General features: G+C 39.4%; 1 protein-coding gene across 2 annotated transcripts; it reads left to right on the top strand.

The window, feature by feature from the left end:
- Positions 1-1,964: 1,964 nt before the first annotated feature.
- On the top strand, positions 1,965-26,667 carry KDSR (3-ketodihydrosphingosine reductase). 2 transcript variants are annotated; one of them, XM_039721758.1, is made up of 10 exons: positions 1,965-2,161; positions 9,147-9,236; positions 10,336-10,392; positions 15,243-15,308; positions 15,448-15,543; positions 16,517-16,708; positions 18,409-18,492; positions 20,833-20,916; positions 22,697-22,798; positions 23,163-26,667. In XM_039721758.1, exons 1-10 carry the CDS (start codon positions 2,054-2,056, stop codon positions 23,280-23,282), a joined length of 999 nt encoding a protein of 332 aa, XP_039577692.1. In that variant the 5' UTR covers positions 1,965-2,053; the 3' UTR covers positions 23,283-26,667. The 2 variants fall into 2 exon arrangements, with proteins under 2 accessions (XP_039577692.1, XP_039577699.1); XM_039721765.1 differs by lacking the exon at positions 20,833-20,916.
- The last annotated feature ends 62 nt before the right edge of the window (positions 26,668-26,729 follow it).

The following is a 26,729-nucleotide window of genomic DNA, read 5'->3' as shown; positions in this document are numbered from 1 at the left end:
TCTCTTGTGGTGGAAGTCTAGAAGTAGTCTATAGTTATTATCTGATTAATTTCCTCTTTTGTGTTGATGGACAATTTGATGTTGTTGGAAAGATGGCACATACAGACTGTCCCGTATGTAAAAGAGGAAATGAACATATTTAGTTGCTGCTTTTTCCTGTCCACATCCTATTTTGACTTCTGCTAACAACATAACTGACATACTTTTATTAGATGGATCGCTAATCAGCTTCCATGGATGTCACCCCAGCAGCTAGCATTTTTTTTATTATGCACAGTATCTTCCTCTCACTTCCTTGTGCCTCCACCTCTGAAGCACTGGATTCAAAATGCTACCAAAGACACATTCCAGATCAATCCCATTTCAAGACTAATCCTTGGTTTTCTCATCCTTTTACTGCATCAAATTCAGGTCCTTTGTTCTCACCCTAAAAACTGCATAATCCCTGCCCACAACTCTGTTTCCATTTCCACCTACTCACTACTTCTAATCTCCTCCTCTAAAATATTACTTTCAACACCCTTCTGCACACCCTCTTGCCTAGGGGATTTTAGTTTTTCCTTTGTTTTATTTTGGGTTTGGGATTTTTTTGGGGGCGGGGGGGGGAACTATTTTGTACAAGCTAATGACTGCATATTAACTAGTAAGGAAAAGTAATCCAAGTTTTTTAATTACAAATAATTATAACTTAAATGAAAACATCCTAAATAAATATCTAAATGTCTAAGTCAAACATGTGGAATTATTTTATTCAAATTGCTCTGGGTTATTTGTTTGTTTGTTTGAATATTTGTTCCAATATTCTGCCTTAAAGCTGAAAACTGTGCTTTTATCTTCTTTTAATGTGAATAACATGAAAAACCTGTAGTTTCACTCAGCAGGGAACACCAGGCTGAAAAAAATTTTGCATTTAGAAGAAATGAGCAGCATGAGCTTCAAGTGCAGCCAGCAGAACCCAGCGGAGCTCAACCACTGCAAACCAAGTCCCACAGAACCTGCACCTGCTTTTACTGGGGCGATGATATAAAACATCATCAGGCTTTAAAACGCGCCGTGATAAAGTCTGTTAATCATCTTGCACAAAGGGTTTATGCTTTCTACCTCACTGACACACGGCATTACCCGCAGAAGGGAGAGCTCTCTGCCCTCATCCCATTCCGAGTGCACGTTGCAGGAACGTTCCGACACATCTCCACAATTTTCGTCATGTCAGTCGGTGACCTCAGGCAATGTATTAACAAGTTGGTGTACAAACAGGTGCTTCATACTCTATAGGAGAAGTCTGTGTAAAGACCTCGGAGCAACTTCCCAGTGTCTGAAGGGAGCCCAGAGGGAAGACAGACAGGGATTATTTCTCAAGAGCTGTCGTGATAGGACAAAGGGGAAAGGGTACAAACTGAAAGAGGCGAAATTTAGGTTGGATATACAGAACGGCGTTACTGTGGGGTGATGAGGCACTGCAGCAGGCTGCCCAGAGAAGCTGTGGATGGCCCGTGACTGGCGGCATTCAGGCTGGACGGGGCTTTGAGCAACCTGCTCCAGTGGAAGGTGTTCCTGCCCACGGCAGGAGGCTGTATCCAGGTGATCCTTAAGGTCCCTTGGAACCCAACCCACGCTACGATTTTACGATTACCAGCGTCAGGGGCTTTTCCCCCTTTCCCTCCCGAGGCGGGCAGCTCCGTCCCCACGGACAGGGCACTCAGGGCGAGCTCCGAGCCCCCGCCTCCGCAGCGAGCGGGCGCGCACCGCCCATCTCGGGCCGGGCCGGGCCGGGCCGCCCTCACGCTGCCCTGCCGCCGGTACCGCCGCCAAGGCCGGGCTCCCCGCCCGGGGCCGCTCCTCGCAAAGGCGGAGGACCCGGGGGGCGGCGGCGCGGCACCGCCGCTGTGCCGTAGGGGGCGCACGCCGCGCCGGGAGCGCTCCCGCTTCCCGCCGCCCTTTGCCTCCGTCCCTGACCCCGGGCGGCCCCGCCAGCCCCGCGCCGCAGCACCCGCCCCAGGAGCCCGGCCCCCCGCCAGCCCGCTGCCGCTCCTCCGCCGGCGCAGCCCGAGCCATGCTGCTCCTGGCCGCCGCCTTCATCGTGGCCTTCGTCCTCCTCCTCTACATGGTGTCGCCGCTTATCAGCCCCAAGTCCCTGAAGCTGCCCGGCGCGCACGTCGTGGTGAGTGCGGCGGCCCCCGGGAAGGGCACGGCGCGGGGTCCCGCTCCGCCGCCGGAGGAGGCAGCGGGCGGGCGCTGCCGCTCGGCCTCGGCGCCCGGGGAGGCGGCGGGACGGCTCCCGAGCCGCCCGCCCCGCGCCGGGAGAGGGAGGGAAGCGGGGAAGGAAGCGGGGAGGGAAGCAGGGAAGGAAGCCGCTTTCTGCGGGGCGGGGGCGCAGGCTGGGGGCAGTGCCCCGCTGGCATGGCTGCGGGAATCCCGCGGCAGGAGCGGGAAGGGAGGTTGGAGCGCCCGGAGCGGGGCTGGCGGCCGGGCAGCGCCAGCCTTGGGGTGCCCGCGGGTCCGGGAGGAATGGTGGAAAGCTGGCGGCGACACCCCGAGCTACCAAAACACCGGGAGCCACAGGTCCCGGGTGACAGGGAAATGACCTGTCCCCATGGCTCTGACAGGCGCTGCGGGTCCCGGTTGGCTTGAGGCGATGGTCTGAGTCACCATCTTCCAATCTCAGCGCTGGCTTTTTGAGACATTCCTTTTGTGTTCTCCAAAGCCACCGGTTACCTGGAGTTTTCTTTTCTTTTAGCATCTCCCAGGGCAATGACGTGGTGTGTGTACACACGTATAAACCAAAGGCCAAATCTATTATCTCCTTGGGCTAAAAAGCCAAGTCAGGTATGAGGAAATGGAAAAACCAATACAAAGGAAGTGGTCAGATGGCACTTGGGCGCCCTTTCGTCTTTAGGCACATAGATATGGATGTCTTTGAGCAACATTTTGACAAGTTGGTAGAAGGAAGTCTTTGGAAGAGCGTACTGTTGAAAGAGTCCATGAGTAGTACATCAGTGGAAGTTGTATGAATATGTGGCTTGGGAAGAGGGGGACGGAAAAAAGGGGAATCCTACCCAGTTGCTTTCAGAGGGTAGTAAATTTGAGCACAAAATAGTAAATTTGAGCACATGACAGCAAATTAGTTAAGTGGTTCAAAAGATTCAGCGTCCTCGAGTCAGCTTTCTTAGTTTATCTCCAAATCTCCACGGTGTGTTTTGCGCAGAAAAGCTGCAGTTTACTGTTTGTTTAAATTTACTGTAAGTGAGTAATTTTGGTTTGGTTTTTTCATTATTATCTTTTGGAGTTCCTCTTTGGAGGATGGAGCTGTCCCCAGAACGATTAAGTTGCAACAGGGCTCCCCAGTTGCTTTATGCAGTAGGTGTTAACTTGGGTGCTTTACAGCATCATGTTCTGTGTGAGGTGTGTTCAAAGTTGCATTAAGGTTCTTGGGTTATGGCTCTTTCCCTGCAGGAGTAATGATTATTAAGGCAAAGGTGAAGGAGATTTACACACTTGCTGTGACTTGTGAAGAAATAGAATAGCAGACATAAAAAGTGAAATGGATTTTGGTTGGTTTGTTTTATTTATTTATATATGCAGTGATTACATGAAGTTTTGTTCATTCTGTATAGTGATTAAAATACTGTGCTGGCTCTTCCAATCAGAAGGGTTCATTTAAACAAATTCACATTGAAAACTACGAGAGTGTTCTTGTTTGGAGAAGCCTCCCTGTAACCATTGCTGCTAATTAGCAGTTTAAGCCCCATTTGGTACTAGTAGAAGTCTGAAAAACAGTATTCCTGCAAGTCCTGTAAAATTAGAAGTTCAACTGGAAAACTAACTTTATGAATATATATGATAATGAAAAATCTGATCATGAAAAATCTTACAGAAAGGCTGTAAGATATATCCGTCTTGATGATGCAAATACAAATCTGCAGGCAGCAGTTTTATTGATGTCACCACTTGTGGAACTGCTTATTTTGACTTCAGTTATGCTCCTCAAGTGTTTCTGCAAACTAATGAAATATGGAACAGTTGGCTTGAAGGTCACTGGTTTTTAGATGTGTAGATGTTGTTAATAATGTTGGACACTTGCACTTGTGGATTTTAGATTCCCTAATATCATGCATAAGGAAAAGTATTGGGTGATGGTAATGTAAATCAGAAATACTATTCAAGAAGACTTCCCATGTTGTGTGTGTAAAGTGAATTCTTTAATCGTATGGTGGGAGTGAACGTTCTCTGCTACTGAAATGACTGAGACACTTCATGAAAATATTTAAGGACCGTAACATTGTGCTTCTTTGAAGTCTTCTCACAGAAAAAGGTCAAAATCTGTTTAAGCATCAGGCCTCACTTAAACCCACTGTTGAAATAAATAAAAGAATGACCTGCAAATTGTGTATGAGCCCTTTCAGCAGGGTGAGTGATTGTCACTGCACACTATAATTTTTCAAAATATACCTGAATAAATTGCTTTACTGAAGCAGAAAAAGTCAGTCTTCTCTAGAAACGTTTCTTTCTACGGGTCTGTTGAAAATATAATGGAATCTGTTACATTTCTGAAAAAAGGTCATTGGGCAATTTCAGAAGCTATTACATACCAGTTATTGAATTTTCAACTTAAGTCAGCATTCTTTTCACTTTTAATCCTTCAGAAAAATTATTTCTCTTTACTCCTAGCAATTATGGTTAGGAGATGTCTGAGTTATGGCTGAATAACTTACTCTGGCTGCCATTTGGGATAGGAATTTGAAGCAGAAAACTTGAGGGGTTTTTTCCTTTGTCCTCTCCCACAGTCATTTGTGCATTTGCGTGATGGAAGCCCTTGCTGTGTTAGGCGAGACATAGTTTCTGGAGAAATCATAGAATTCTAAGAGTCCCTTTTTCTTAGAAAAGGAGTGCTATTCAGAGTGAGAGTCTAGAGAACTCCAAATTACTCATCGTCTAATCTCATGGGTTGCTCACCCCCTCTCCCCCCGCCGTCCATATCTGCTATGTATTTTCTTTACCCCAGCAAGCACCATTAAATGGTAAGGGCTTTCTCTGCTCTTAAATTGGCTCAGGCATTAAGTTTAGCTTATTTTAAACAAAATGCTTCTTAGATGCTTAATACTTTTTTACTTCTTGCATGACGAGGAAAGCATTCTCAAAGAAAGGGTGTAAAAGTTATTTTTGTGCTGCAAAGATGCGGCTTCATGTGCTGAACTTCTTTGTGCTTTGTGATTCAGAAGGCAGCTTAATACCTTTATTATTTTGCCATTGGCTTTATCTCTCTCCTTTGGTCTCAGGCTACAAACTAGCACATGTCAGAGATTCTGTGAGAATAAGCTAGTATTTTGGTAGCTGTCTGTAACAATAGACAGGGGTATGAAAATAGGTTAAGGCAGTCACCACTGCTGCATTTGCATTGAGCTCACCCGGACCACATTTGATTTTCCTTTGTCAGGGATGTTACACCTGCTCTCTATCCGTGTTCTTCCTTAAGTTTCTCAACAAAAGTTCTTCAGTTTAGAAACCCCTTGCTTGAAATATTAATGCTAATCTTCTCCCCTTGTTTCAGACTTAATCTTTCTAAAACCAAGTTGAATTTCTGAGAAAACTCAAACCCCTCAGGTCTCAGTGTTGTGCATACAGTTATCCAAGTTCAGAATAGCGATGGCAGGAAGTGGAAAGACATTACCTGCTTGGGACTGTCTCCCATTCAGTTTGACAAGGTCCCCTTTTCATGTGGATGTAGTTCAGAATGATTGCGCTGAACCCTCCTGCACTTGGGTCATCTCTAGTCCAGTAATTTCCCTACGTCTGTGCAGAACCCAGCCTGGTGACTGTGGTCAGCTGTAAGGAAGGCCCATCTTGGTGTCTCACACCGTCGTTCCTGTGTTGGGAGTGATAAGATCTGTGGTTTGGACACATCCGAGTGGTTCGACAAGAGGTCATTTTGAGTGAAGTCAGGCGTGCTAACCACTTAGAGCCGATTAAAGGCACGTTCTGTTTCAGTAGAACCTTCTTTCAGAGCACTGTCTAAAAGCATGAAGCCTGCTTGCATGCAGTTCTCAGTGAAAGTTAATAAATTCTATTGGAGATGCCATATCAAGTCTTGATCATTCCTGATGACAGTTCAGTTAATTTGGATTTGGACTGTCTCGTCAAATGAAGTGAATTTCCAGTATCTCAAATTTGAAGATCTAATAGATCAATTCTCTGTACCTCATGCCACTGTTTCCACTTATAAGGGGGAAGTAAATCCTGTGACTCTTAAAAAATTGAACTCTGTTATTAAGGATCAAAGCTCAACAAGTTGGAGCCAGGTACTTCTTGGCATACATAGTTTGGTACCTGTTCTTTTTAAGCATAGAAACAGCTCAGTAACACTGCTCAAGTTCTGCATTCTGAACATCTGAATTAATGCTAAGGTTTAATTGTGCTTTCTTGTCAAAATACTAATCTGTGGTTTGAGTTGCACTGGCCATATTTTTATTTTTGTAGCTCCTCTCAGGCTGGGTTACACTAAAATTTAAAAATGGGATCGGTGGCAATTCAAATGTCCAGAATTGATGAAATGCAGTACCAGTGTAGAACCATTAGCCATAAGGATAAGTAATTGTAATAATGTTGTCTTTAACAGAGTAGGTGTGTGCTGTTCTATTAGTTCTGAGCATGTTAGGAACTTACATACCTAACAGACCTCATAGATTTGCTTAGGTTAACTTCATCATAGCACAAAGCAAAACTTTCACTGGTGTTGGGGATTTTGTTTGCTATTACATTAGCGCTCATGGTGAATGTTTCTTAAAGATGTATTAGTAGCAAACTCCCACGTGCTTGTAGCAGCCTCCCACCTAAATGCTAAAGTTCCCAGCTAATTGATATTGCACTTTATCATCAACCAATCTGACATGAGCTCTATCCAGTGTTCTTGGGTGTGACTGTAAATAAAAACTTCCTTTTTCTGTTCCTTGCATGACTTCAGACATTGTTTTTCTGAAGTGAACCTTAGCGCTGTTTGACAAGCTGGAGGCATGGTGCCTGTACCTTCACTGCAGAGAATTCCTCAAGCACTGCTGTAGTTGACCCATTCCTGATAGTTGCCAGTTTGTGCTGGTAGTAATCAGCTGTCTCACCAAAAACTGGAGTTGGAACAGTCTTCCCTGCCCATTGATTAGTGCTGGTGTACCTGCTGCTGATTTGTAGAAGCATCTCTCACATACTGTGGATCTGAGGTCTGCCTGAATGTATCAAACTATTTTAACCTTTTCAGATATGTATTGAAATATTGCAATCTATTTTAAGAATTTCAGTGTATTTGTTGCTTCTTTCCCTAATGAATCATTAAATTAATTCTGTGATTCTGCTGAAGTCACAAATCAATAATTGCCACTCACACTCTTACGGGCTTATTTACTATGAGAGCTGTCATTGTTGGTTCATAATACTACAGAGAGGGTTTTGCATTTCCAGAAGAGGACACACATCTTGGAGTTACCCCCAAAGGCTGGGGTAGTGTGAAGCTGAGCTTGCAGAGTCAGAAGTTAATCTGAAGGAGTTCTCTCTAATAACAGAGGAAGCCTAAAGTGCCGAAATTAGTCTTTGTGAGTGCTACGCCCATTCTTGGCCCATTTGCGGCTCAAGATGAACCAGTCAAAAACTGTGGATTGTGTCAAAAATGTTTGCTGGGATTATTTTATTTGCACTAAGCTGTTTTTGAGGCTAGTGGTAAAATACTCAAATGAAAGAAGAGTTTAGTGACTCATGGGAATGTACTTCTGACTCTTCTGACTTTACTGCCTCCGGGAGTGGAAAGAATTTTGAGGATAATGCATCTCTGAAAACAAAACTGAGCCATTACCTAATGAGGAGACAACACAAGGCTTTTGACAGAATGTGTAGTTAGAGATTGGGATCTTTGCTGGTACATCAGTTAGCTCAATGCCTCCATTTTCTTAAAATGCAGAAGGTAACCTTTCACTGGAGTCTTTGTAAAGGTTTTGATAAAAAGCGAAAGGTGATGATTTCCAAAGAAATCTGAATTTCATCTTCTTCCAGTTTCTTCTGAACTCATTTCATCAATGTGTTTTTCTTTGAAATAACTGCTTCTAGGTATTTTGTTCCAATATTTTCTCAATATGAGTTTTAATATGTTGTTTAAGGAAAATTCAAATAACTTCAGTATATAAGGAGGATACCAGTGTCCTAGAACCAACGGCACATGCAGGATGAGACTGATCCAAGTCACCTAAAGATGTCAGGACAGACATTTTTATTTTAGTCAAAAAGAGAAGTCAGGATTGCCATCTACATCTTGATCCACAGGCAGTTCATAAGTAGGTTTATTGAGGGTAGTGAGAGAGGTAGTAAGATAACCTTCACCTGTATATTGGTATGATTTGTCAGGGTATATTCCTGCAGCATATGATGCAGGACTGTAGCCATCAACCTGTATTTGTGTAATATTAATGAAATATTAACTTCCTGTTTGCATATAAGACTATCCAGGTGTTACAGCTTGGAGGAAGAAGAAGTGGTTATGGAAATTCAGGTGGTGACATCCTCAATAAACTGAAATAGCAGGATGGAATGGGGACAGTTCAAGGTTCTGACTGGGGGACCGAAAAATGCAGCAAAAAGGGCAAATTGTTGAATTAATAGGATTTTTCCTTTAATAAGAAAGAAGGTGTTTTCTGTTTACGTTTACACCATGACATCTTCAGAAAACAATCTGCAATAGCTGATTTTACAGTAATTTCTGCTGTGGCCAGGTATGAAGGGACAGTGTGTAATGGCACTATCGTGGCATTCATAGTGATTTCAAACTTCTAACACCGCGTTTTTAGAAGCAGCCTACGAACACGTGAGAGCACCCACGTGGGAGTGGTCTAACTGTGCCTGACAACAGAAATGACCAAAAATGACCACTGAGGTAAAACTGGTTTTGAGGCAGAAACACAGGCTCAGTGATCTATTCAGATCTTATGTTTCATTCATACTCCATAAGTATGCTAATAAGTAAGCTAACCTTAGTGCATCTCCTCTACTTGTGTCTCATCGGGTGATATTTTAACCTCAGTATGTTTTTAGAATTTTCATGTGATTTGACTCATACATATGTGAGAAGGGATGAGAATCGTGGACTAACACTGATATTTTCAAATAACTTTTAGGTAACTGGAGGCTCCAGTGGAATTGGAAAATGTATTGCTATTGAATGCTATAAGCAAGGTGCTTTCATAACACTGATTGCAAGGGATGAGGTAAGTGTATGTGTAACTTTACTGGCTAAACTGTTCACAAAATCTGTATAGGTGGGGAATAATTTTGGAATTGATGGTTATTCATACTACTTCAGTGTATATTTTAAGGGGACCCTAAGCATTCCAAATTAATGCATTTGAATAGCAGAGGTGGCTGTCTTTTTAATAAGCATAGCCCAACATGGAATTTGTGATTAGCTTGCTTTAAAACTTCACCAGTTCTGTTGCTTTTGTTATTGGTGTTTGTTATATCATTGTCTAGATTTGTGCCAGAGAACAAAATTAGGAAAACCCCCATATTGGTTAAAACTGTGGAATTTCCCTACAGTAAGTGACACGTGGGAGTTTAATCATCTCTAAAATTCACAAACTGTACTGGTGTCTAATCAGCATTATATCATATTTTTTACTAGTGAAAAACTCTTCATCAAGACAGCTTTGGAAGAAAACTCATTGCTTTGTTGGTTTTTTTTATTGGTGTTTTTAACTAAGAGGTATTCAGAATTTAATTGGAATTACTCTGTTTTCATAACAGGCTGTTGTTTTATTTGTTGCAAAAAAACTAATTATTCTGGAAATAAAAGCATTTCATTTTGGGGGGCCCTCAGTCCCAGCTGATTTGATAATTTACTTACACTTGAGAACTTACTTTACATAATCTTAAATGTAGTGAGAATTGAAAGAATATGTCTTGAAAGGATTATTACACTTTGAATTTACCAGATTTTTGGGATTTGATGATTTCATGCCAGTGATTATTCTGCAAGAAGGTTTATGTAATATCACATAAATATAAAATAGAGCCAAAATAAAGGAGAAGAATCAATACCTACAGTTTTAGGTGCTCTCTGTTGCATGAAACAAAAGCATTAAATCTGTGGAAGTCATTACTGGTTTAGAACACAAAGTGAAAAACAGAGAAGTGAGTTCTTGATAAATTTCATGTTTTCATATCTTTGTAAGTCTTCAAAATGACAGTAAAATGCTGTAACTAGTTGAGGATAGCTTTGGAGGGCTTTAGGGTTTAAGCCTCATTGAAGCACTGAGGACTAATTCTGCTCTCAGAACTATGTTTCTGTTGTCCTTGTGTCCATTTCAGAACAAGCTGTTGCAGACGAAGAAGGAAATAGAAAAGTACTCTGTTAATGACAAGCAGGTAAGGTCACTGCCAAGGGGGGCTGTTGTGTGTTTTGTTTAACACAGTGACTGCAGTTCACTGGTCCTGTGTTTAAAACAAAGCTGTTTGACAAAACTGAGTGAGGACTCAGTGTTTGGATTCAGGAATACCAGTCTGTTTACATGAGTTGTTTTGAGCTCTTGCTATATTTGATGTTGCCTAGCTAGTGCAATAGCCTGCTTTTCTTAGAAAAAGATGTCTTCATCTGTAGGTGTAGAATGCTTTTTTGGATAGCTGCAATTTACTGTCACTTGATAGGCATTTTATTCTTTCAAATGAAGTGGAAGATCCAAATCTTTTTTCCTCAAATACCATGTTTTTTACAATTCATAAATACAGCATCTATCTTGGGAAAGAAGTTTAGTTGCTTGTTCCCAGGTTTATTTCACTATATCATACTTTTGTTGCTTTTCCTGAGTAATTCCTGTACTGGTTACACAAGTTAAATTTGTGAAGTTCAGAGACTTCTAAACATAGAAGCTGCTTTGCTGAATAGATAATGCACTTGTGCATGAGGGCAGTGGTTTGGAGCTTGCAGAAGTACTAGCTAGGAATAGCTAAGCTTGCTGTGTTCAAAACATGCAACCTTGAGGTGAAATAGTAAAATAATTTTTTCTTACTACTAATAATGAAGGGGAGAGGGAAAATAGTACTGAAACTATTAACATCTTTGATTTTTTGTCTTCCAGAACTTTGTTGATCATAAAAGTAACTTAGTAACTAAGTTCCTTTCATGATCACAGATAAAAGTAATTTATTTGCCCATAATTTTTAGGAGGCCCTCAGTCCCAGATGATTTGATAATTTACTTACACTTGAGAACTTACTTTAAAGTTCTAAAGGACTTCAGAGATTTTAGTTGATGAACCAGATATTTCTGTTGAAAAGAAGCAATGAAAAAAGCTGAATATTTGCCAGCAAAAATGTTAGTATAGTAGCTGATACAAATTTTTTTAATACCTCCATTTATAAGATAAGATTCTGTCTTTGCTTCCTTATACTTTTATCAAATGGCTTGAGCTGTTTCTGTTTCTTTTCTGTGCATGCTGCCTTACTCAGATCAACTTTGTTTGAAAATCTAAGCCATTTGAGGTGAGGAGAAGCTGTATTTTGCCCATTAAAAAAAAATCCTGATAACCATTTTCTTTTAGCTGCTCTAGCAGTTTCCCAAGCTTAGCATTACAGTTAATCCCTTGTCAAACACTGTGTCAGGATGTTCTTAAAATCTGTCCTAGCTTGATAGATGCTGACTTCTAAAAAGACTATTATTTGGTGCATGTACCTAGGAGATTCGGTGCAAATCTCCAAAAGCACCTTCAAGGCTGAGCAAGCTCCAGTGTGGACTGACTAGGACTTTTGTTGCAGAAGCAGTTTCAGGCTTGCAGCCAGGTGAAGCAGTTGGCAGCGGAGGTGGCGGGCAGGCTGGCTCCTGGTTGTGGACGTGGTCTCTGGGAAGCCTGACTGATCTGAATGGAAAGGACAGAACTGGAGAAGGCAGGGAGTCTGGGGCAGAGCTGGCACTGGAACAACAGATCAAACGCTGTGAAGTGACAGTAGATGAACAGAGAAGCTGTACAAAAGGATTACTGATAGGCTGTAGAGAAAGGTGATGCCTGGTATAGGTAACATACACTGACTGTAACCTTTAGTAGGTCACAGAATCGTGGAATGGTTTGGGCTGGAAGGCACCCTAAAGATTGTCTAGGTCCAATTCCCCTGCTCTTGGCAGGGACACTTTCCATTAGACCAAATTGCTCAGAGCCCCATCCAACCCGATCTTAAACACTTCCAGGGATGAGGCATCCACAGCTTCTCTAGGCAACCTATGCCAGTGCCTCCCAGTAAAGAATTTCTACCTAGTGTCTAATCTAAGCCTGCTGTCTTTCAGTTTAAAGCCATTTCCCCATGTCCTATCATTAAATGTCCCTCTTCAGCTTTCTTGTAGGCCCCGTTTAGATACTGAAAGGCAGCTGTAAGGTTTGCCTGAAGCCTTTTCCATGCTACACAACCCCTCTCTCAGCCTGTCTTCATAAGAGGATTGTTCCAGCCCTCTGGTAATTTTTGTGGCCTCCTTTGGACTTACTCCAGCAGGTCCATGTCCTTCCTTTGCTGTGGCCCCAGAGCTGGGTGCAGGGTTCCAGGTGGGGTCTCACCAGGGCAGAGCAGAGGGGCAGAATCCCCTCCCTCCCCTGCTGCCCACGCTGCTTTGGATGCAGCCCAGGACACGTTTGGCTCTCTGGGCTGGGAGTGCCCGTGGCTGGGTCATGTCCAGCCCCTCATCCTCCAGCACCCCCAAGCATCCCCAAGCCCTTCTCATCAGGGCTGCTCTCAATCAGTTCATCTCCCAGCCTGCAGCAATAGAGGGGGTGGGGGATTGCCTCAATTCAGCTGCAGTACCTTGTACCTGGTCTTGTTGAACTTCATGAAATTCCCTAGAGCCCACTTCTCAAGCTTGTCCAGGTTCCTCATCCTGTCCTTAGTGTGGTCAGTTGTACCACCAAGCTTGGTGTCACCTGCAAGCTTCCTGCAGACCAAGTTGTCTGTGTCCTTGAAGACACTGAGCGGTCCCTTGTCAAGAGGCAGAGATCCTCAGGAAAGATTACTGTTTTCTTGGGCGTGTGCTGTCACTGTTCGGCTCTTGGATACATGCTTGAAACCAAGTTGCACTGACAACCAGAGTCTGGCCTTTAACCTTTCGCCTTTGCATGTGATTTGGAGTGCTGATGGTGCAGCCTCTCTGGATGTAGGTGTGCACCACAGCAGAATCCTTACCCTTAGAGTTTTTTCCCAGTATTTTTAAAATCCTTTTCCTAATCTAGAATATTCTCAGTTATTTTACTGGGGGTAGAGTTGATCTTTAATTGGGGAAGGCTTCCTTAATGATCCAACATCACGCAATATTTAGAACAAAATGTAATGAGTAGGGCTGGGCATAAGACTACTTCTGGTGTCCTAGATGTGGATCTATAGTCCATTTTTTGAGTAAAGGTAATTAGTATATGGTAGCAGAAAGAATGTATGATAATAGAAGCAAAGAGGTGAATTGTAAAACATGTGGTAAACAGTAAAAGCTGTGGTAGTTCCTGAGTGTGTTGTACACAGTGTAACTAATCTATGAAATCTGTTAAATTAAAAAATTGCTCCAATTTCTATAGAGAACTATGATTTACTTCATCTCCTCACTGATCTTGGCAAAGACATCCAGATGATAATTCAATGTTGTTTGCGTTCAGCTGCTGTTTTGTTCCCAAACTTACGAAAAAGATAAATGTTTTCAAAATGTAATAAATGCCTTAAGGGGATTCCTGCCAATAACTTGTGCCACAAGTTTACTCTGCTGTCCAACTACACACAGTGCTGGGAGGCAGGAATAGCCAACCTGCTGTACAGGAATGGCAGGCAGATTCTGTTTATGCAGCTAAGAAGTGTTACAGTCTGACCAGGGGCAGGACTGAGGATCCCTGGCTGCCAAGCAGTTAGTTACACTGTGGTGAGCCTTTTTTTGTGTGTGTGTTTGCCCACATGCTCCGTGATAAGTGGTCATGAGCACACTTTTTACAAACTACTGATGACTTTGTCTTATTTTATCTCTGACTTTTAAATTAATTGACCAAAGTAACAGAAAGGATAGAAGTTGGAACAAGAATACAGGAGTCCCTCCTATTTTTGCAATAGGAAATGGCTTTACTGTTCAAGATGAGGAATTGCCCTAGAGCTCTGTTGATGGCTTAGCAGAGAGAGTAGCTTATTAACACCAAACATGGTGTTTGCAGTAGTCTTACAGTTTGGAAGTGGTAACCCAAAAGAAGCAGTGCTTCCTTTGGCCAGAAGTTGCTTTGAAGATGTTTGAAAACTTAGATTCTGAGACCATCTTGCTGAAAGTAGTCAATAACTTCCAAGGAAAATGGGGCCTAACTTTTAGCTGCAAAAAACCATATTGCTATCACCTGTTTTCCTTCATCCTGCCTGCCCACCTCTCCCCTCTGCTTCTTTCTTCCCTGGTTATTTTAATTTTTCTATATTTTTCAAACTAAACCTCTTAATGTCTGATTTTCAGACAAGATGTAAATATGCACACATGCCTTCACTTTTTTAGATATTTATGACACTGTGCAATGACTCAGTTTTTCATAGAAATTTTACTTTCATTTTGTCCTTGAGGTGTCCCAATTAAATATTATGCAACTAGGTTTACTACTATTCTTAAAAAAAATAAATCATGAAATAAGGAGGGAGTGTGCATTGCAAGTACTAAAATTAGTGGGGTTTTAACACTTGCTTTCTAAATTTTGGAACAGATTTTTTTTTTTTTTTGCAGTGCTGGTACTGCTGTTTCAGGGTAACACTACAACAGTGCCTTGCTATGAGGTGGAAAAAACCCCATTTTTTCTTTAAAGATGAGCCTAAGCCATACAAATTTTTAAACTTATGTTTAGCTGATGAAAGTTAAACATATCACTGGGGAATTTTGATTGTCTTACTTAAAATAGCTTTTACTAAACTTCATGTAAATAACTCGGTCAATAGTGTCTTAGTACAGTAAACTAGAAATTGTACTTTGCACATGAGTCACTGCTTTGAAGATCCTGAGGAGCTTATTTGTTCTTAATGCAATCGTTATTACACTAGAACCTGTGTGTGAGGGGGAGGAGCTTGGAGGTAGCAGAAACTGCTTTCTTCAATGCGCCAGAAGGCAGAATATCTTGTCAAAAGACTTTTTTTTTTGTGGAAAAGATATGACATTGGGCTTGTTTCATTTTGAAAGGCTCTAAGACAACAATTACTGGACTTGGTGTGTTGTGAAAATGGGCTTTCACTTTCTTTTCTAGGTTGTACTCTGTATTTCCGTTGATGTGTCTAAAGACTATGAACAGGTGGAGAATGTTCTAAAACAGGTGAGAAAATAACTGGTTCACCTACATAGCTTATCTCTATGTGTTGTATTTCTGTTGGAAATAGTATCTTATTTGGTATGATGATATAAGAAGGTTTTTTCCTCATAAAAAATATCTTAATCTCTGTCCCCTCTTCCAGGCTCAGGAGAAGTTGGGGCCAGTTGACATGCTTGTAAACTGTGCAGGGACATCAGTTACAGGAAAATTTGAAGATATTGAAGTGAATTCTTTTGAAGTGAGTGAGCATACTTTTTTATTTCATCATATGATAATTTCTTATTTAACCATTCTAACAATTAACTTGCATTCCTGTGTCTGTAGACTTGAACAGTGCTACACTTGACTTGTGCTAGCTGTCAGAATCTCTTCAGATTTGCAAAGGTTGCCTCTAACTTCTCCCCTAATGATTTCACATAGTTTCATTTTTTTCTGTTGAAGATTTTTCAAAACAGTTTTTAACCTGTTTAAGAAAAATGCAGAAAAATAAACAAAAATCAGTGTTCACTTCTGAGATGGATGAATTGTTTCAGCTTGAGAAGCTGCTGCTCTGATTAAAAGACAGAAAAGCAACCCCAAAACACCTGTATTTTGGTTACTTTTTGCCCACATCCCTCAGGCCTCCATTCATCTACAAACACCGCTGAATCATCTGAAAATACTAAATGGGCATAATTTTATAATAAATTTGAATCATCCATTTTATTGCTTGTATAGGCTATCAGTTGTGTTTTATGTTTTGTAGAGAATGAAAGTAAAGACTTCCCTTTATCCTGGCAAAGAATAAAATCTCTGAAACTTGTAAATACATAGCATTTTTCCTGTTTCCTGTTTTAGAAAGCTCTTTAAACTTTCAGTATGTTTTCATGCATCATGCATAAATAGATTGCTTCCTGGAGGCTGTTCAGGTTAGATTTTCCATGAAATATTATTCTTTCTCCTTCGAGGCCATATGGTTCACAGTATTATCAGGATCCTGGATGCTGTTAAGACTTACAGGATTTCTTTTGGCTTGGAGTGAGATTTTTAGCTATAAAACAGTTTATGAAGCAGTAGAATAGAAAACAGTCGTTTCTTTTGCCAGAACAGATCTGGTGAACTTGATTGTTAAAGCAGACTGAAGCAGGGGTTTTTTTGATAGATAAGACCAAACAGCTGAAGAATTCTGGATCTGAGGCTCAAATACCCCAATCTTGATGTTGTTTGTGCAGAGATTAATGGCAGTCAATTACCTGGGGAGTGTTTACCCCAGCCGAGCGGTGATCGCTACCATGAAGGAGCGCAGAATGGGAAGGATTGTCTTCGTGTCGTCTCAGGCTGGGCAGTTGGGCCTGTTTGGATATACTGCTTATTCTCCCACGAAATTTGCTCTTCGAGGCTTGGCTGAAGCCCTGCAAATGGAGGTATGTGTGCAACGATTTCAAGTAATTTTGGTTGTAAGCAATTTGGTTTTAACTGTCCTGTTTAGCACATGACATTTTCATTTAAAAAAATGGAGGGGGCTATATTGTGCAGCATTGCCAATATCTGTGTGTTATTTGCCCTCATTTGGCAGCAGTATAATGCTATTGCTGTGCATGGGTTGCAGAAGCTAACCTGATTTCAGTTGCATAAGAGGAAATAGATCAAATCTGTTCCCAAAAACTGAGTATGACCACATGTGCAAACATTTTTTTTAATCTTTTATTTTAATTAAAATGACTAGATTTTTAAGACTTTCGATTAAAAGCCTTCTTTAAGGTTCTAAGTGCAAAATGCTATTGAAGATATCACATGGATGCATGAGATTGCCAGTTTGTTTGAGTGTCCATGGTAAGTGGTATGTGAACCATATGAAACTGTAAAACTCCTAGGCTAGAATTTGAGGATTGTCCACCAAAACAAAAATTGGGTTTGCAGTCATTCACCCTTCTATATTTTGATATATATGAGCTTTTTATCCTGCAGTGATTTAAGCTTGTGTTTAAGACTAAAACCAAACAAACACTGTTTTCATTATTCAGTGGAACAAGGTAAGTACATTGTAGTAAGAGAGATAAAACTGACTTGAAAATTACTTTTGTAATTTTCCTGTCAAGAATGTATATTTGAGTAATTACATGTTTATATATAAGATGCTTTTGTTTAGTTCCAGACCCTTGCATAGTCCCTGTCATATGCCTTGATCAGGATAAGAATGTGGGGTAAAACTGCCTCTAACCACTTCTGGTCTGCCAAATAGAACAGTGTGACTGCAGGGTCTTTCTTCAGACTGGTGACAGATACTTTTGTGAAGACTGAATTATTCAAGACTAAAAATAGGGTGTTTATGGGTGTGTGGTATTTCAGGAAGTGTTTTCAATATAGAGTGTTTCATAATATAAATGAAAATGCTCAGTCTTTTACAACATTTTGCTTTATCGTAGCCTTCTGAATATTTTCATTAAAAGCTTGGGGGTTTTTTTGTACTGTGGTACAGATTTGCAGTATGAATAGGATTGTAGTAAGTAGTGTAATTCTATGACATGTACATACAAATACATAAATAAGTACAATCCTTGATGTAAGACTTTCCATTTTCTCTCACATTTTCCAATTACTTTTTGTCTCCTTAGACTTTGACCTCTTGCAAGTTTATACCATGGGTTGAAAAGCCTTGAGACTTGAGTATACCTCTTAAAGATAACAAATTTTAATTTTACATTTTTGTTGTTGTTTTTCCTCGGTTAAAGCGTTTTTGACCTTGTGTTTATAAATGTTGGGTGCTGATATTTGACAGTGGTTTGGTCTTCTTTTAGAAATTGAAATTGGTCAAATTATAGACCTGAACTACTTTAATATTCTTCCTAAGTGTCTTGAAAACCACCAAGATTCATCAAATAATTTGCAAAGTTTTTAGGGCATTTTATTAGAAAAAGCACCACACCCACCTTTTAAAAATCTTTGCTGTTTTGTTTCAGTTGACAAAGCTGCAAGTCTTGAAATTGATGAGTACTTAACCCTAGAAGCAATCTGAATTGTTGCTTCCTAAACTTATTAATTAGAAGATAAATAGATGAAATTATAAGGGACATGTGAAAGCTGTCAGTATTAAGGTAACACTTAATGCTTTTGTAAAACACAGGTAAAACCTTACAATGTCTACGTAACAGTGGCCTATCCTCCAGATACTGATACTCCTGGCTTTGCAGAAGAAAGTAAAACAAAGGTAAATTATCCTTCAGTTTTTGAAATCAGTATTTTTAAAGCATATTGAGATTTTAAGAAGTACTCTTAAACACTTCAATTTTACCAGTTTTTAACTATGCAGAGTTATATAACTTGCAGGATAATTTTGTGTAGTTTCTTGTTCTGAGGCTTTCATACTTGCCTTTAAGATCTGAAACATTGCAGAGTATTCGTGCATGCAATCAGAATACTGCTGTGGGGTGGTAAACTATAAAATCACTATTTGTTTTGATACTAAAGCTTAATTAACTGAAAATAATATTCCTGTTTTGCATCTTCAGTAATGTGTGGCTGTTGTGATAGATGTGACAGATCAGTAAACCTCAGTTCCTTCAGTGGAGCCTGCAACCAGATCAAATTGTATGAATGCATATAATGATCCAGTTCAGGAATGGCTGTTCTCTAGTATTACAGTAGAAAGGAAACTCTCTGGCACTGTGTTCATAGTAGAAATGACAGTATCACTTTTCAGAAGGATGTGTCAGCAGCAGGAGGCCTTTTTCATTTGGATTGCCTTAAAAGTGAAAGTTTTCACCTTTAGTCACATCTTGTCATTTGCCATGTCCATACATGTGAAGTATAATTCCAAAAATCACATTCAGGCCCCCTGTTCAGACTACAGCATCAGGTAACCAGAAAAAAAAAATCTTTATTTTTTATTTGCATACTGTGAACTAAAAATCTGCTATCTAAGACTATAATCTTTTCAACATGCACCATCACATACAATTGGAAATTGAGTTTGAATTCCATTTTGTCTTTCACCCTTTGAATAGGAATCAGTAGGGATTGTATAACACAATTCTTACTTCATCATTTCTTGATACAGATATTCTGTATTAAATGTATACTCCCACACATCCGCATAAAGTGCCAGAATTAGACATCTGCAGATACTTGTACAGCTTGCATATTCTCTAGGATTTTTAGCCTATTTCAGGGCACCAGCAGGCACCAGGAGAATGTACTGTTCGTCTAAGATTTCTCTTTGAAGGAGATTCAGAGAATTTTATGTTATTTGTCAAAAAAGTCTTTTGTCTTTTAGGAGAGAATTATGCTTTGTTTTAGCCTATATGACCTCTTTGGATGACTTGCTCCTAGCATGATAGTGTACCTTAAATCTCTGCAACATTGCATGGCTCTGACATTTCAGATACTCATTTATTGTTGCATTTATTTAATACTACTGAATTAATATTAATATTCAATACTACTTAGAACATATGCCTCCATCTTGCATCTCCTTATTTTTCTCTGTAGTTATTGAATATAGTAAAAAAAATGTCAGGAGCTAGGATACAGCTTTCCTGTGTTTATTCAGTAAGCTTCTTTTTTTTTGAGGTAGCTGCCTCACAAATGACAGCCATGCCTTGGCCAGCTGAGTAGCCAGATCCAGCATTTAATGGCTGATTTCTGCCTGCCTTATTCCCAACATGTCATTAACTTTAGCTGTCGCTCCTGAACAGCTGCTATTTTTTCCCAGATTTAGAGTATTTGAGTTACTGTTGATATCCCTATATCTCATTCAGATTCATTTGATACTGGCCAGTAAGCTCAAAAGTAAATAAGGGGCTATGAAATGGAGATCTGATGACATGAGCCGTATCACTGTAGGAATGAATGTAAAAGGTTTTTGTATGTGATTTGTGCTGACAAAGGCACTGATGAGCTCCTGGCCACCCTTAAAATACACATATTAAAAATAATAAAATTCAGTGAGCTTGGTTGATGAAATCTCCTAATTCTACAATATAGGGAAATAGGCCTTTTTCTATGAAATTTAATTGCTGTAGTACTTCAAATTGATGATGAGAGACCTGTAGTTGTTCAACTTTTCCATAGAAGTGCTTTTAAAAAAAAATAATAATCCCAGAATTAAACTAATCCCAGTATTAGAGTAGGCCTGGGGAAAAAAAAAAGCAGGCTATTTTATAGGATCTTAAAATATTTCAGGTCTATCTTATACTTCATTTCTGGCAAAAAAACATTAATAAGCAAATATAAGTATTGAGGAAAATAGTTAAAGTGTTTGATAGCTTCTACTGAAAAAAAATACTTGGAGGGACAAAAACCTGACTTTCATGGAAGTAATAAACTATATACAAAAAAGTACTACTCAGGGAAAAGTATAATTTCCCTTTGTAAAATTGGACTATTATTTATGAACATGCTTATACCTTTGTTTAAATGGGTGTTTTAGGTGACACGTGCTAGCAGCGGTGTCATCTGTGTCAGAAGACCCACACCCAAAATTCGGCCTTCATGTTTTTCTCTCCTGTGTGTGCTTAGTCAAACTTAAACTGGTGTTTTTCTATTAAAGCCCTTAGAGACGAAGCTGATTTCTGAAACCTCATCTGTTTGCCAAGCAGAGCAAGTTGCCAGAGTTATAGTGAAAGATGCCATAGTAAGTAAATTGTGTTTTTTGAGCATGTTCTGTGTTGAAGAGTCTGGAACTGAGACCATAAGATAATGGCTAAGCTAAATGCAAAAGCAATTAACACAAAACAATTCTCTTAGGTTAGTTTGAAAAGAGCTGTTTTCTTTATTCTTTTTTTGCCACTGTGCCCACAAACGATTTTATACAGTCTCTCAGAAGTAAAAGGTATCTGAAGTTGTACATAGTCACATTAAAATGATGCATCAGTATGATGCAATGTCTCAGGGATGGATTATGACTGACTTGAAAGCACTAAACTACTGACTTTGTATGTATCAATTACCGTTTGTCTAACCTCAAAAGCTTGTTGTAATCTCTTACTTTTCTTGAAGATGAGTTCATATAAAAATAATTTTACAATAAAGAAAGGCAGTTGACCTTTATTGGCTTATATCTGAAGTATGTGATTTATGAGTGATTAAAATACATAAAATGCTGTTCTTAGTGTATTGCCTTTCTGAGGATTTTTGTCAATGTTTTGTGCTAGGCCTGCATGCTAAATGAAGCACCTCAGAATAGAAACAAACATGAAATTTCATGATTATAAAGCACACCCATTGAATCCTAAAACCTTCAATTACTTTGCAGTTCCAAATACTCTTGATATTCAACATGGTTTACACCTACAGCAGGTGTTCAGTTGTGATGTTTTTACAGTGTTGTCACAAATACAGCACATAAACATGAAATTATGTCTGATTTTGTTTTAAAAGCAAGTACTACCTCAACAGAGTATTCTTCTCTTGTGATTAAGGAAAATTAATCTCTTCTCTCATCTTAAGCATCTGGTATATTTATACCATGCTCTCTACACTTTGGGTCATATATTAGTTCAGACGTGGTCTTTATGCACTCTGGCCCTGAGCAGAGAGACTGAAATAGAAACAAGAAGGTGTTTGTGTACTCTCGGTTATATGTTGGGAAATAATCAGATCTAATAACCTCTGCTACTTTGCATAGATTTACCCCTAACCCTGAATCAGGAACTCCTCCTTTTCCTTTCACTTCCACATTCCATAGATTTAGTCCCACAATGTTTCAGAAAGTCTGTCTGGCATAAAGTCAAATGAAAACAAATGAGCGAAGCCTGGGAGTAAGAGCTGTAGAACTGCAATTTTACTGTTAAGTAATTAAAGTTGTTTGGTTGTTTGGGGTTTCTTCCTGGTATCTTCCCCCCGCCTTTTCCCTCCTCTGAATTGCCTAACAAGCTGTGTCTTGCAGTTAAAAATCCTTGGTGTAGGTGAAAGAGAACCTGCTACCTCTAGCATTTGAAATACACCCCCTTGCAAATCTCATGTGATAAGCAAGCTAATTTTAACAAAAGGCAAGCTGTATTTGTCATACAATTACAGTAGTTGTTGGTGATCTGATAGAGTTAGGGTGTCATTTGGTTTCTGAAATATGCTTATAGCTGTGAAGACTGTCATGTATTTTCTTTAGAAGTAAGAAGAAATTTACAGCCTTTATATCTTGTAAAAATCTGCAGTAATTTAGCACACTCTCTCTAAAGAGAAGTTAGCTTCCTTTTCCGTTTTTAAATGAATGCCTTTTAGAATGTTGCTGTATAGCCCAAAATATTTTGGAGTATTTTGCTTCTTAATTGTGGCAATATTTTTTTACAATAAAGTATTTGTTGGTAGCGATATCAGTTATCTGTGTCCATCAAGAGTAGCTGTTGAAATAAGACACATCGTGATTTGCCACAACTGGGGAAATTACTTTTTGTTTTCTTAATCCTTCCATCCAGCAAGGGAACTTCAACAGCTCAGTTGGATCAGATGGTTACATGCTGTCAATATTGACAAGTGGAATGTCACCAGTCACTTCTATTACTGAAGGTCTTCAGCAGGTAGGATTTGGGAAGTACCTGTTGTCATAATTTCTGGTAGTTCAAAACAATTTCAGAATGTAGAGCATGATGCAAAAATGGATTATCTTTTCATCAAATGGCTGTTAATGCTGTGGCACTTGGGTTTAGGAAACTGCAATAGTATTTTCAAGCTGAAGCGGCAAGTTGGTGACTGAGCTGAAAGTATTCACTGCTACTCAGTCCTGAGCTGTAACATAATCAGCTTGGTTTGGTCAGTTTGTTTTCTGAAAGTTATATAACATGTCTGCCTAGAACTTGGGGTTTTTAAAAAATTTTATGAGTCAATAATATGGTGGAATCCGGGATCCAAAATGAATTGAAAGCTGTTTCTCTCTGTTTCCAGGTTGTTTGCATGGGCATTTTTCGCATCATTGGCCTATTTTACCTAGGAAGTTTTGACAGCATAGTTCGTCGCTGCATGATGCAAAGGGAAAAATCTGAAAGTGCAGATAAAACTGAGTAATCTTTACTTTGAGTGGAAAGAAGAATGTCAAGCGGTCCTGGACAGCTTGCTGCTTAAGTGGGACTCAGTTTTGCTCCTGAAGGATTTAGGCTGGAAGTACTTGCATGTGTGACAGAGGAGTCCCCTCAAAAGCTATGAAAGAAAAAACAAAAGTACAAATCCAGAAAATGCCAAACTATGCAAAAGTGTGAATGAGGATTAGATAACTTTTTTTTTTGGTGATTTGAGTTGGAAAGAATTTGGAGAGCTCATAAGTGATCTGCAGAGTAGAATTTGAGAATGGACTATGTGTGGTAATTCTGGACAAATACTTAAGTTTTCTCACTTTGGTGCTTATGGATGAAACAAGTACCATGACAGACTGGGCTGAAGTAGATTGAAGTCCCCTGAACAAGTTGGTACCTTTTGCTAACGTTTTGGGACTGCATTTGACTTAGAATGTTAACTTTTCCTTTGGCCAATCTACAGATCCTTCTGTCAATGACAGCTTTCCTTATTCTGTCCAACATATGACTGTGGAAACCTGAAGATGGCAAATATGTTTGTATGATCCAAGCTTTCTCAGTGTGGGAGTAATTAAAAAGTATGGTTAATATATGCATACTTTCTAAAGGGAGATGAAGAACCCGTTCCCACAGAGAAATGCTAGGAGATGTGGTTGGGTCCGTAGCTCTTCTGGCCTTTGAAGTACGTTGTGAACAACAACAACAAAAAAATCAAACCAGTATCAAGTGTGTCAGTTATAACTCAGCATTTTAAGCCATTGAAACAATGTACAATTTCAACAGATACCTAATCTGCCAGTTTTTCCTCTGGAAAGTGGCTTAATGCTACTGTTATGCACATTAATTTCAAAGCTGCAAATGATGAGCCAAACCAGTAGTTGATGATAGAATCAATTGTAATTAAAATGCCGGGCTCTTCCAGTAGCAGGAATGTAGCTTTTTAAGGCAGAGGGGTCAGGAGGGGGGAGAGGTGTATGTCAGAATGGCCTTCCACACTGCATTTTACCACTGCACGGAAAAGCTTTCACATGAGAAACTACATAAAATGCTCTCCTTATATGACCCACTTCTAATTTGTTTCATTTACATTATATGAAACAAGGCTGCTCAATAACTGCTTCAGAATACACAGAACCCAGTGGTTGTTTCTAATAGATCTCGTTTAACACTGAAAAAGCTTGATGCATAACAATGATGTTTTAAGGGTGCACTATGTATACAGTTTATTTAATGGACCACTATAGTATAAGTGCCTTGTGAGCTGCTTTTTTTTTCAAAAGCTGCATATTTTGTATTTGTTAGCACTGCTGTGTTTTCAATGTCATATTTCCATTTTCATTCAGTACTCTGAATCTTAAAATTATGTGTAAAACTGGGCACTTTCACTTCTTTGACAGTAATATTTAACAACCAAAAATAGGCAAAATTGATTGCTTTTGTTAAGAGATTCTCTATGTCTATTTAAGAAGATGCATTCAGTTAAACTGAGATAAAAATTAACAGGTGGTTAACTGGAAAACCTTAGAATGTAATTTATTGAGGCTAATTTTTTTCCCCTCTCTGAATTAGGTTGATCACTTTTCCAATTTTCTTCACATAGACTAAACTTGCTTTAATACCTGGTTATAAACATATTTTTTTGGAGAGGATCACATTGGCACTCTCATTTTAAGTGGTGAAAATTCATTGCAAATGTTGAGGCGCTGTTGAATTCTTCACAAAGCCTGTGTTTTAGGTCCTGCCTCCTGATTTTGTTTAGATATGTGAAGTTGTGCATGCCTATAGTATAATACTAATTTTGAGAATATGGTGTATTCCTGCATTTTTAAACAGCTTGGCTTCAGTGCAAAGAAATCCAGTGTGCATTTGTATTTCCTGTGCTGCTTAATGTGAGTGACATAAAGGAGCATTTATCATACATCCATTGTCAACATTGCTGTGTTTCTTAAAGCAACATAACAATGCTATTCATAGAATCATGGAATGATCTGGGTTGGAAGAGGCCTTAAAGATGGTCTCGTTCCAATCCCCCTGCCACGAGCAGGGTCACCTTCTACTAGACCAGGTTTTGCTTCATCCAGCCTGGCCTTGGAACACTTCTTCAGACCCTGTGATCTATGTTATTCTTGTTTTGATGCAAATAAAATATTCTTTTGACCACCTGGAAAAGATACCAAAATGGGTGAATTGGTTGTGTTGTAGTTTGAAAGAAATGCTTATGTAAGCAACTTGATACCAGCACAAGCTTGAAGGTCAGGACTTAAAACCAGTAAGCCTTTGGATGCTTGAATTTTAGGATCTTCACCTTGGAATGTTAAAGGGTTTGTGTTTAAGAAACATGACCGAGAAGGTCAGAGCACACACAACACTATGGCAGCTGGGCCTCTAAAGCTTTCAGGTTGGAGATGCTGGATCGCCACTCCCCTCCCAGTCATGACTGATAGAATTCAGTGCAAGTATCTGGATAAGTAAGACTACCAGGTGAAAGTTATGGCCCTGACCTACAGACACCTCAGTTTTGCAGACCTGATTTTGCATAGTCTAAGTGGTTGTCTTGACAGTGAAACTGTAGATTGAACCCCTCAGCAACTGTGGAGGTTGGAACAAGGTATGGTTTTAAAGCAAGAAGCATAATATTTTTCATTGTTCTAGTTTCTGCTGTTGCAAGTTAATGATGTTAATTTTAGCTGATAAACTTCTCCACTGTTTTACTGTCAAAACAATGTAAATTTTCAACTACAGCAACCTTTGGTGTAAATTTTGTTTTCTTATGCACATTCTCTATCTACCAATGTAGTTATTTTAAGGTCCAATATAAAGTGAAGGAGATGCCTTGTAATCTTGTGGAAAAATGTTTAGCAGTTGAAAAACTCTTGCCAGTTTAAATGTTACAAAACTTCTGCATCAAAATGTTTTAGCAGTGTATTAGATCCATGAAGATCTTCAAATAGGCTTTACTTTCTACTTACTGTCTAATTGTCAATAATTTAATCACTTGTGCCATATCATTTGCTGTCTTGTCTCTTGTTTTCTTGGTCATCCTTTAAGATTCAGTTTAGGCTTTGATAGTCTTTTCCATTCCATGTAGTTTCTAATGACTGTTTGCTTAATATACAGATTTATTATAATTTTACTTCTAGTTTATTTCACCAAGGTGTTCACGTGCAATTTAAATAGATCTAATATTTTAATAAGGAAAAATATATAAGTGAATAAAGTTTATTTGCTGTGAAAAACTCTAGGCACTTTTAAATGGTAAAGATATATAGCGTTATTTGTAAAAAGAAACTTTGTGCTTATTGCGACATCATTTTTTGTGCCAGAACTGTAAACTAGTTTTCATATTTTATATTTCTCAAAATAAATGGAGAATCAACAAAGCTTGTAACTTTTAACTTCTTTGAGAGGATAAAGAGTAATGGATATGTTCGTTTGCAGGGCT

Source organism: Passer montanus, unplaced genomic scaffold, assembly GCF_014805655.1.
Source record: "Passer montanus isolate IOZ18808 unplaced genomic scaffold, ASM1480565v1 scaffold107, whole genome shotgun sequence".
In the NCBI taxonomy this organism is placed as follows: domain Eukaryota; kingdom Metazoa; phylum Chordata; class Aves; order Passeriformes; family Passeridae; genus Passer; species Passer montanus.
This window is presented reverse-complemented; position numbering and strand designations above follow the sequence as displayed.

Excerpts from the sequence above, each read along its gene's own strand:
- KDSR (XM_039721758.1), top strand. The coding sequence starts at position 2,054 with ATGCTGCTCCTGGCCGCCGCCTTCATCGTGGCCTTCGTCCTCCTCCTC. Across the intron at positions 20,917-22,696 it reads TTATAGTGAAAGATGCCATA|CAAGGGAACTTCAACAGCTC; the intron begins GTAAGTAAATTG and ends CCTTCCATCCAG. Across the intron at positions 22,799-23,162 it reads TTACTGAAGGTCTTCAGCAG|GTTGTTTGCATGGGCATTTT; the intron begins GTAGGATTTGGG and ends CTCTGTTTCCAG.